Source organism: Malaclemys terrapin, chromosome 19 (assembly GCF_027887155.1).
Source record: "Malaclemys terrapin pileata isolate rMalTer1 chromosome 19, rMalTer1.hap1, whole genome shotgun sequence".
In the NCBI taxonomy this organism is placed as follows: domain Eukaryota; kingdom Metazoa; phylum Chordata; order Testudines; family Emydidae; genus Malaclemys; species Malaclemys terrapin.
In genome coordinates this window covers 17,881,725-17,893,709 of record NC_071523.1, presented here as the reverse complement: position 1 = coordinate 17,893,709, position 11,985 = coordinate 17,881,725, and the positions used below count along the sequence as shown (strand labels likewise).

Genomic DNA, 11,985 nt, shown 5'->3' with positions numbered 1-11,985 from the left:
GGGCAACGCGGGGTGTGTGTGTGTGTGTGTGTGTGTGTGTGTGTGTTGGGGGGGCGGGGAGGGTGTTCTTGGAGGCTGGTACTTCGTGCGGGGATTGCCGAAGTAGTGGTGTGGGGAGGTGGGATTGCAGAGTGGTTGGTATGAGGCACTGGGGTGACAGTCTCTAGTGCTGGGGGACCTAAGCATTGGGCTCTGGGTTAGGCGTATGGGGCTTGAAGTCCCTAGTCTTAGGGGCGGGGTGTCTGGCTGAGAGGAGGGACTGAACTAGGATGAGATGGAATTAGCAAGAAGTGGGTTGGAGTCCGGAGGAGTCAGTCCCAGCCCCTGTTTCCTGGGAACATCCCGCAAATGAGCAACGGTCAGGGTAAAAAACGGTGATTAAGTCCTACGTGCTGTGCTGTCCGTTTTGTGATCTGAGACGGGCTCTTCATGCGTCTGAGATTCTGGGTAAAGTAAATATAGGCCCCAAGTTATTTCCCCATGCCATTTTTCCAAACTCTAGACGGCTTTGCTACCTAAAAGTGCAGTTGTAATGTGACTTGAAATATGGCATTTGCAGTGTTTCCCTGTTTGTCACCTCTCAGTTTGAGATCACATTTGCTCAGTTTACGAATATAAAAAGATGTTTTTTTTTCTAACTGGAAAACTCAACAAGGGATCCAAATATCAAACAGGGATTATTTCTTTGTATGCATTATCACCAGTAATAAACATTCTGTGGGACAAAATTTTCCCCTCACATTTGTAACAGAGGAAACATTTGGAACTATTATTGCAGTTTAGGCCCAGATCCTGCAGCTGGCTCTGTGCAGTGCAAGAGTCCACCTGCGTGACTCAAGTTTTAGTGGTAGGACCCTAGTTAATAATGTGGGTAAGGCAGTAGTCTGAATAGAATTCAGCTTCCTCTCCCATAGCTGCTTTATCTTTACAAGGCTAACAGGAGAAAAAATTACTCATTATTGTCACTCAAGTGAGTAGATCCGACTCAATCTGCAGTGAGCAGAACTTCTGAGTAAGAAAATGTTTATATCATCACTTCTTGTAGTAGTACTATGCTATGAAGTTTTACTGTGACCTTGTCTGTCTCTTGAATTGAAATATTGCACTACTGTGTATGCTACATTTCTGAGCCTGAAATAAAACCATGATAAATTTGCCCTTTTAAAGGAAAACTAGAGTGATTAGTTCCAACACCTTGGATAGCTATATAAATATTTATTAGACATGAATATATCAAAATTACTTTTCTTCAGAAATAACTACCATTCTTTCCTTGGCTTTATAGCTCTGATATTAATGACACCTATAAAGATTGAATAAAACTTTTCTTCTTGACTGTTTTTGAAGGATTCTGAATGCAAACTGTTGGTCACTTTTTGGCTATGTGGATTCTTCCAGGTTTCAGGAATCCTCTCAAATACCCCATGGCCAAAAAAGTCACCCAAGTAGTAGTATGTTGATGCAATCTCTGGATTCTAGCAATATTTTTGTTTCACCTCAGAAATAAAGTACAAAAATACATCAGATTTTTACAGTAAACATTTTTTAAAAGATTTCACAGATATTTTTTAAAATATTTATAAAACGTTAAGTGGCATAAAATTCATCAAATTATATTTGAGTAAGTATTTTTAAGATCACCTAACCATCTTAGTGCAATACTTACCATTTTGGCTTTCCTAGGTTGAGAATTTCCCTTCACACACATAGTTAGCTTTATAAATATATTTAAAAACACTTTGATTATAAGAGAGATAATAAAATCCCTCACCCAGTGCTCTTTGATTAAACATTTAAACACATAATATCATGATTAAATATTTCCAAAATATTTCCCTTTATGTATTGGAATAGTAATAATGGTTTGCACCACTTTATGTCCAGATAGTTACATCACACTCATCACTATATCTTTAAGCATGTATAGCATTTTTCTTCAAAGAATCTCAAAACATTTTACAAGGTTTATATCCTCACAATACACCTGAGAAGTAGCTAAGCATTATTAGATCCAGTATCCCAAGCACAAAGGGGCTAGTTAGAGGCTCTGTATTACTGCTGTATTACAAAGAATAAATCATAATTATACAGATGGGGAAAGGTAAAGTAATTTCTCCAAGACCACATAATAAATCAATAGCAGAGCCAGAAATGGATTTGAGGAGCCCTGATTCAAATTTCCCTTTTCTAACCACAACAGCCATTATTGGGGGTGAGGGTTTGCCTTATGCTTTCACTTAGAGCTTGTGAAAAAAAGAAAACAAACCATTTTTCAAGTTTGAAACCGAATGCAGGAATCAGAATATGAAGATCTTAGTATTAAAATTTACATTAGAAATAGTCAAACCTCACTGGTTTAAATTATCCTATTAGCACAGGAGATGCAGTTTTATCATAAGTCTTACGATATTTGGTCTTTTGCTTACATTCTGATTTGTTGAGGGTCCTCCTTGGACTACAGGACAATCTTAGTTTGCTTTTTTTTTTTAAGTTTCCAGCCTTGTTAGATGAAAAACAAGAAACAAACAAACAAAACCTTTAAGATCTAATCCCTAAAGGTTCCAAAACCAGAAGGCAAATACAAATACGTTTTTCTGTTCTGACTCATGATTTTTGAATGCTTGGCATTGTTAATACTGCTGCTGTAAATATTAAATAATAGTCATTCTCTTTCTTTGTATTTCTGTGACCTCATCACTGCAGCATCTGTGCTTCATTCAACCCTAATCCTGTCACCTATTCCTGTGCCCCCATGGAGGCCCATTGAAGTCAGAAACACCCTTCCCCTGGCACAGGTACTACCTGTGCACAAGCTTGCAGAATCTGGTCCTAAGATTGTAAACTCTTGACGGCTGGGACCATTTTTTTCATTATTTGGGGCCTGGATCCTGACAGGGGCCTCCAGGTATGATTGTTCTGTATTATTTACACAAAACAACAGTAACAGTTCTCAAGTATCAGGGGGTAGCCATGTTAGTCGGTATCTACAAAAACAACAAGGAGTCTGGTGGCACCTTAAAGACTAACAGATTTATTTGGGCAAAAGCTTTCGTGGGTAAAAACCTCAGTTCTTCAGATGCATTGTTGTTTTATAAACAGTTCTAAACCTAGGCAGCTTGCAGCACTCGCCCCCTCAACTGGGAATGTGCTTCCCCCAAATCCAAGGGGTGGGGGGATAGGCAGTGAAAATGCCCCCGCCCCTATATGCCTGGCCAGCATGCCACCAGCAGGCATGCAGCAGGGCAGGGAAGACCTTGGACAGAGTGGGGGAGGGAGGGAGAGAGAGACGCATGCGTACAGCGGCCTAACCCCTCCCCCGCCATTCTTCGTGGGAGGGGGAGAAGTCCCGCCCCTAGCTACCAGGGAGCCAATGGGCGGCAGGATACGGTTGCCAAGGTCTAGCGTCGCTACTCCCAGGGTAGATGGCGGCCCCCAGGCCTGGTTGCTACTTAGGGGCGGCGAAGGCTCAGCGGCGGGAAGGTGAGGGCTCGAGAGAAGGTCTGCCTGTCTGCACAGGGGGTGTCCGTCTGTCCGCGCCCTGAAGGAGGGGGGCTGTTCTGTCTGCGGGGCAGGGGGTCTGTCTGTCTGTCTGTCTGAGCACCAGGCCGGGAGGGGGGGCGGGTGTGTGTCTGGCACCAGGGGTGTGTGTGTGTGTGGGGGGGGGGGTCGGTCTGTCTGGAGGAGAGTGTGTGTGATTAAATGTGTGTGTGTGTCTGGCACCAGGGGTGTGTGTGTGTGTGTGCGCGTGCGGGGAGGGAGGGAGGGGGGGGGTCTGTCTGTCTGGGCACCAGTCCGGGAGGAGGGGCGGGTGTCTGTGGGAGCAGGAGGAGGAGAGTTCTCACAGGGGTTCTTCTGTCTGTTGGAGCACTGAGTGGATAAAAGGCTCTGTCCGTCTGGACCAGGGGTGGGCAAACTTTTTGCCCCGAGGGCCACATCGGGGTTGTGCAACGGTATGGAGGGCCGGGTAGGGAAGGCTGTGCCTCCCCAAACAGCCTGGCCCCTCCCCCTAGTCACCCCTTCTCACTTCCTGCCCCCCTCAGAACCCGCAATCCATCCAACCAACCTGCTCCTTGTCCCCTGACTGCCCCCTCCTGGGACCTCTGCCCCCTATGCAACCCCCCTGCTCCATGTCCCCTGACTGCCCCGACCCCTATCCACACCCCACCCCCTGACAGCCCCCCCCAGACCCCCACCCCCTATCCAACCGCCCTCTGTTCCTCGTCCCCGACCACTCCCTCCGGGACCCCCTCGCGCCTAACTGCCCCTGGGATCCCATCCCTCCTCCCTGTCCCCTGACTGTCCTCCCGACCCCTGTTCACATCCCTACCCTCTGACAGGCCCCCTGGGGCTCGCACTCCCAACCCTCCCTGTTCCCCATTCCCTGACCGCCCCCCCCAGAACCTCCACACCAGCCAACTGCCCCTTCCTCCCTGACTGCCCCCCAGGACTCCCGCTCCCTTATCCACCTACCCACCCTGCCCCGCCCCCTTACCAGCAGCAGGAGCTTGCAGCCACGACACCTGCTGCGCTCCCCACGCTGCCCAGCGGGAGTGGCAGGCCAGAGCGCAGCCTGCGCAGTGATGGGGCTGTGGGGGGTGGGAGGGGGTCGGGGACTAGGCTCCCCGGCCGGGAGCTCAGTGGCCGGGCAGGACAGTCCTGCGGGCCACAGTTTGCCCACATCTGGTCTGAACAGTGGGAGTGGGGTGCAGTGGGGTATGGGGTGTCTGTCTGGACCATGGGGGAAAGCCACAGGGGGCATGTTCACTGAGGGAGTGGAGGGATAACTGTATCTGAGCCCCGAATCGGGCCCTCTGTCAATTAAACTGGATTTCTAGAAGGGAACAACTTCATTGTATAAATGAGAACTAAACTACTGAGAAAAGGGATCACTAGAAATGATAATACATTAAACTGTTAGCATAAAGAACACATTACTTTAAAGTCAGTTCTATCCACTGCATATTCTTTTGTAGGAGATAACTTTGAACGAACAGATTTAAGATACAGTACAAGTAGGAAAACTTGTTTCTTGCTAAAATAAAGAGGGAGTGTATCTTTTTTCTGGTATTTAAGCTATTTTAAACAAAACAAAAAAGTCATCCCCTTACAAAGACTGCTTACAAGTTATGGCATGCCAGATAATATTTTTGACATAGATGGATTAGGTGATACACTCTAAAGCATTTATAATGAGCTCAACAATGTAGTATCTAGATGCCCACATTTATAAGATGTATGTAAATAGTAAACAAATTCCTATGTTTATTTTGGTGTAAATGTTATTTAATAGTTCAAGATAAAAAATGTCTATGCAGATGTGTATACAAATCTACAGAAAATAACACGTACTTTTCTATTACTGGTTCTTTCAGCATTCACGTATGACTTTTTATTATTCAGCTAAATAATTCCAGAAATCTCATCTTGTTACCTAATATTTGTCTTGTTTTTCAGGATATGGACTGTATGTTTATCCTAATTCTTTTTTTCAATATGAAGGAGAATGGAAACAAGGAAGAAAACATGGTAAGGGCAGATAGTTTTGTCCCTTGACAATGAAGCGAAATTTTAATTCACTTATCTAACTTTTTTAATTTGTAAAATTTCTGTAGAAATACTTTTATACACTGAAGCTAAAGTAAGATTATGTATAACTCTGCTAAGCAACTGAAGCAGTGACAGTGATAATTGGTGTCATGGATGGCAAAGAGGTACAGGAAGTAATGGAAAAGCAACAGTGACATTTTGGGGTGAAGTACAGTTGTGGTTACCTTCATGTCTAACAGCCCTCCAGAAAGAAATGTCTTGTTTTCAGGAGTTCAGAGAAATTCTCTTCACCAGTCACACACGCAAAGGGCAGAAACCCAACCAGATGAACACAGCTATGCATTCAATTAAATATGAATGCTTCCATTTTTCCAAATTTGCGAGTTAGTTATCTTGATTTCCAATCATTTTATCTTCAGAGCTTAATTGTGATTCATATTGTTTTAGGACTGGTGCTATGACACATGAGGTGTGACTGAACATCTCATCCTGCCCCCATTCCTTGGTGGGAAGCCTGTGTCACATCCAGAAGAATATGGCCATCTTTTACAACTTCACTGAACTCTTTATGGCACTTTACTGATATGACAGGGGGATGAAATTGGGGTGGGGGAACTCTATCTATTTTATTATTCCTAGAGGTTGATTAATGATTCATCTGAGTACTTTGAAGATTCTTGTCCTTTACAAAGGAGTTAAAAAAAGGAAAAATATGAAGGTCCCTAGGGTATAGAAAACAAAATACATATTTAATCAATTCAGCTATTAAGACTTTCCAGATATGCGTGGCATGTGCCTGGGAGTCAAAGACATCACAGTCTTTAGTTCCTAAGTGTAAAAAAAAAAATAGACTCTAGGGCCACAAATATACAGGTCTTGGGTGTCATAAATCTGGCGGAGAGTCAGCCCTGGAAAAGGGAGAACCTCTACATGGAGCATCCACCACAAAGACCTCTGCTTAGCCAGAATTGTAACAAGAGGAAAGTTGTTGGGTTTTTTTTTTTTCTTCCTGAGTAGGCTAGTTGCATCCAGAGCAAAAATCTGCATAGATTTTTAGGTATATAGGATATAGAAAGGTGTAAATCCTTTTAGGTGAACAGAGCCTTTTGGCCAAAGGCCACAAATTAGTAACAGAGAAACTGCCCCTTCACCCGACTCTTCATAGATCCCTTCTTGTAGTCCATTATATCCTTGGAATGGGTGTTATCCTCGCTCCTTCCTCACTGTGTGTCATATGTGCCTGCTCATGCTCCAGCACACTTGGAAGAGTCTTTACTTCTTTCTGAATTGGGTGCATCATACATAGTCATTCAGTGTTTAACTTGCTAGAAATATGTGAGGAATAAGGAGTTAAGAATATTGTTGTTCAAGAGCTCAACTCAATGTTCTCTCATCTCTGGAAACAATGGCACTTGACTGTTCTCTAAAACTTTTGTTTATATTTTACAAATAAAACAAAAAAACAGTAATTTTCTTTCTTTTGTCTTTGTACAATTAATGAGAATCTAGTATATTTGCCACCTTATATTAGGTGCTTACAGACTGGTATGAAAACAATGTCCTTGTCCTCCAAAATTTACAACCTCTAGAGATGAAATCCTGGCCCCAGTGAAGTCAATTGCAAACCTCCCATTGACTTCCCTGGGGCCAGGTTTTCACCCTACACACACAATACTTTGCACTTCTGCATTTCCTTTCATCAATAGGTTAGGTGCCTAAACATTATTTTCCTAAATGTTAGGAATGCCTAAAATAGATTAAGATTCTTTAAAGGCAAGTCTCACAAAGCCCCTGTAAGTTAAGTAGTTTTATCTCCTTTCTGCAGACAGGTAAATCAAGTCACAGAGTGGGGCAGTAGCTTGCCCAGGGCTGCACATTGAGTCACACAAATTGCTGAGGATGGAATTCAGAAGCCGTGATTCTCACTTTACTGCTCAAACAATTAGATGTAGTGTCTCTGAGATTATAAGAAGTCTTTTTTGTCACTCGTTTGAACTAACCTATTGTTTCGTAGGTCATGGTAAGCTTTTATTTAAGGATGGGAGTTATTATGAAGGCGAGTTTGTAGATGGAGAAATTATGGGAAATGGATTGCGATACTGGGCATCTACAGGTTAGTTCTTTTCCCTGGAACATACCATATTCTTTTAATATAAATTTTATCTTTTTACAAGGAGATATAGAAAAAAATACAATTGATACCTATCTATATTGTAAATTGCCACCTTGCTTTGCTCTAAATAAGAGTTTTTCTGGGTTTCCATTATAAATCCTATTTTTTCAGGTTTTCATGTGTTTGCTGTTTTATACTGGATTATGTTGACTTTTAGTTAACTCCAAGCAAAGTGCATTTAATAGTGGGCCAGGGGTAATGGTGTAAACCACAAGCATGTCTCTTAGCTTTGACGATAAGGATCTCAGTCCTGGAAGGATTTCCACACAGGCAGATCCCTACACCTGCATCAAACTCCTTCAGCCCTGAGCTTGTAAGAAAGTAAAGGATTAGTCACCCTGTGATTAGTGAGTGGATCTTGTGTATGTTCTCACACATGGATGTGTCAATGAACCTATACCCCAGCTGGCACACCTCTCCTTCTTCCTTTCTTGAATAGAGAGAAACTCTTGGGTAAGGAGTAGCTCATGAAAAATAATTTAAGTTCAGCCCTAAATGTGGGGCATCATGTAATTGTGTTGCCCCAGGAGATACTATGGGAAGGAATTGTAAGTCCTCACCTCTGCTTCCTTTTTGACCTGAGGGTAAGTCACTTCCCCTCTACCCCCAGCCCTTGTGATTGGCAGTCTCTGGTGGCTGGCATGTAGCGGGTATGGGGTGGAGTCCATGTAACCTTTTTATTCTATGAATAAATTGGATAAATACTTGACAGAAAAATATAGCTATTTCTCATTCTGAAATGGTATAGGCACAGACAAATTCACTGTACAGTACTGTATTTTTAGTACCAAGCTCCTGATTTCCCAGGCTTCATACAGAAGATTTGAATGACTACATGCCATCAAAAAGCTGTTAAGTTGACTATGAAATTAAAGTACTTTTTATACACTTCTTAACCATAAAAGAACATATTATGAATCTTTTTTAACAAGTCACTGCCATTTTTAAGATGCCTCAGTTTTAAAGACCTGAAGGAGTATGGATTATGATTCATTAGTTTTAAAATAAAGACCTAATGAACAGGTTTTTTCTTCATTTGACTGTACTGATAATAAAAACTCATTAATTATTCATTTTATGACTTTTATAAAATACCTTCTACCACTGCTCTGTAAGTAAGGTACAGTAGGAACCTTTATTTATTAGCACACCTTAGACTTAAAAAAGATTATTAAACCACATTTGACACAGCTATTATGTCTTTTTTTCCACTTTACTTTCTCATATATTTGCTTCAAGGAAACACTTATTCAGGTCAGTTCGTTTCTGGAGAGCTCCATGGACATGGAGTCATGCAGTACAAAGATGGTGGGAAATATGAAGGGGAGTTCTCCTATGGAGTGAGAGCAGGTAGGTTAAAGTCTGAGAGGAAACTTTGATTAAAATTCACTCTAAAGTAATTGAGGTCCTGATTATTATTATTATTTATTTTATTCATTATTAATCACATTTATGACAACAGTGCCTAGGAATCAACCAAGAATGGGGCTCTATTGTGCTAGGTATTATACACACAGAATAGTAGACAGTCTCTGATTCAGCAAAGCTCAGACCTAACTTTAAGCATGTAAGTGGTTCTATTGAATTCAGTGGATTATGTGCATTTAACATTAATCACATGTATCTTGCTGAAATAGGCCTTATTTACTAATTGGGGTAAAATCCCTTCACTCTGTCTCCCTTTCCCTACCCCCAGGAGTGTCTCAAGCATAGTAAACTTAGTTAGAAAAGTTCATTTACAACAGATTAAACCAAGGACTCATGCATTTTGGTGGCCAAATTCAGATTATGTACCTGCTTACACTACAACTGAATTTGGCACTGACTGTGTTTACACTTTAATTGGCTGGAGCCTGGTAGAGTGAACCTTTGTGATGATGAGACTGAGTATAACGCAAACCTCTGGAGATTTGAAGTAAACCCATTCTTATATTTGTTCAGCTAGAATTAGATGACAAAAGGCCTGATCATGCAATTATTTGCACAGATGAGTAACTCTGCATGCGTGAGTAGTCCCATTTATGCATGCAATTAATCCCATTGAAGTCAGACTACTCACCTGTGTAATTGTTTGCAGGACTGAGACCATAGAATGTTCAGATTTTTGGGACAGGACCACTTACTTGACTAGAGACACTGTGAGTAGCTCTGATGATTTTAATAGGGCTACTCTCAATGCATAAAAGTTAAGTGTGTGTATGTCTTTCTGTAGGATACGGGCTTTAGTTCTCACAGCACCTAGCACATGGTGGGTGCCACTGAAATAAACCACCACATCTGACCTGATTTGAATTAAAACCCAAACTGTTTGATTTTTTTTTTTCTTAAATCTTCATCAATTGGCTGTGCCCTGAGTTTGAAGTAGATATTTTCTGTGCAGTTTAGAAGCTAACTATATCAAAAACCACATATTAAGGGATTTTATTGCAAGGATATGTAAGTATATTTCCTGCCTCTAGAGATTGTTGGTGTCTGCTGTAGATTTTCTATTTATTATTATTTAGGACATGGATTACTTGTCGATCAGGATGGACAAACTTATCAAGGAAGCTTTCACAATAATAAGAAACATGGAGGAGGGAAAATGACCTTCAAGTAAGTTTTTAATCTTGTTGTTTTGCTCTTGTTAATATAATATTTAGGGGCTGGATTAAACATGCAAAAATTGGGAAAGTGAGTTAAGGTGAAACTCACCCTGTTATGCCTAGATCTAGCAGTTCACATTTTGCATGTATAAAAGATTATCGTTTCATTTGGATCTTCTAACAAGTAATTACATCTTCTCCAATATTTAAGTTCGTGCTCAATTCTGAATTTTATTACATTTGTGTTAAACCACAAACTCTTAATGCCATTTTTATTGTCCTTGTTTTATTAAATTAAAACAAGAAAAACTTCTGTGGAAACTTGAAAGTTTAAAAATTGTCTCGAGCACACTGTCATTTGTCCGATCCCTTTAGGAGTAATTACCCTCTGTCCTGCTAATGAATATTGTACATAGAGATTCTTTGGATTCAATTAAGCAAAAACAATCCATGCAGGTTGCACACCATGAAAACCTATGCGAGGTTTGGAAGTCGATTTTTTTTTTTTTCCATCTCTTTTGAGGCATTGCATGGACTTCCTCAGCATGGAAGCTGGACAGAATTTTGTTTGAATTGGTGTTCAGCTGTTGGATATATGTACCAAGTCCACATGCACTACTGACGGACTTTCTGAAAGGGTTCTTTAAAAAGACATAATCTGCTTTCATACGTGAAATAAATGACCTAGATTTCCCTGCCAGTGCATAAAGGGTTTTAGGTTTTCAGAGTGAAATACAAAAGCGTTATTTAAATTGCAAGAATGTCAAAAGGCTTTTTTTTTTTTTTTTTTTAACTAATTAGTACTGCTGTATCTTAAAGAGAGCCACATAAATTCGAAAGTTAAGATTTTATATGTGGAGTTTGTCTATAGCCTAAGCTGAGATATTGAACTCCTAAAAAGATGAATTTACACAGGAAGTCCTGGCAATCACAGTGCAAGCATTGCTGTTGTAATTGCTTGTAAATCATCAGTACTTCACTGTGGTACTGCTTTAGCTATGCCAGTAACACACAGCTCTGTCAATAACTGATTAGCTCTGGATCTGCCACTTGTTAACCTTTTTTTGTTTTTTAGATTCAAATAACTTTCAAAAGTAATGTCATTACCTAAATAGAGTATATTTACAATGAAGGTCAGCCTCACCAAAAATCATGCTTGAGCATGACTATCAATGGCTTTCTGTGTGGACAGGAATTGCTAGGTTAAGGTTTTATTTGGCCAGAATTCTGAGTCCTGAAGTTTTAGTTGCAGAGACTCCATGTGCCATTGGCTGTAGAGTCAAAAGATAGCAAAACTAACTTACACTTTGGATATATTCAAAGCCTCTGCAGTCAAGGTGGAAATCTTATCATGGACTTCAGTGGGATTTGGATTAGGCCCTTTGCTTATGCTTTGCACTTTGTTTTTCTATTTTTTGTTTCTATATTGGCTGTGCATGGATAGTAGCCACCACTGATCACATACCAGCGTATAAGTAAGCATACAATGTAAGAATAACAATACCAGAAAGGGCTTGACAGCATGGTAGAAGCTGATCAATCATTCTTACCCAGTAGGGAACTATAGAGGACTTCTGCTAATAGGGTTAATAAGAATCTGCTAACAGGCCATTTCCATAGCCTGTCATGCTGATCTACTCTATCTGTTGGCTTATCTTGGTTGCAAAGTGAGCTGTACCT

General features: G+C 41.1%; 1 protein-coding gene across 5 annotated transcripts in view; it reads left to right on the top strand.

Moving 5' to 3' along the window:
- Positions 1-281: 281 nt before the first annotated feature.
- Positions 282-11,985, top strand: part of MORN1 (MORN repeat containing 1) — a 138,792-nt gene continuing 127,088 nt past the window's right edge. For 3 of the 5 annotated variants that reach the window (XR_008442825.1, XM_054009497.1, XM_054009496.1), the window contains exons 1-5: positions 3,403-3,480; positions 5,455-5,526; positions 7,562-7,660; positions 8,960-9,070; positions 10,225-10,315. Coding sequence is in view for 4 of the 5 variants with exons in the window: in XM_054009497.1 (XP_053865472.1) it covers positions 3,423-3,480; positions 5,455-5,526; positions 7,562-7,660; positions 8,960-9,070; positions 10,225-10,315 (431 nt within the window). In the remaining variant the exon portion in view is untranslated. Of the gene's footprint in view, positions 365-3,402; positions 3,481-5,454; positions 5,527-7,561; positions 7,661-8,959; positions 9,071-10,224; positions 10,316-11,985 lie in introns of those variants that run through there. The other 2 variants (XM_054009498.1, XM_054009499.1) reach the window with 2 other exon arrangements.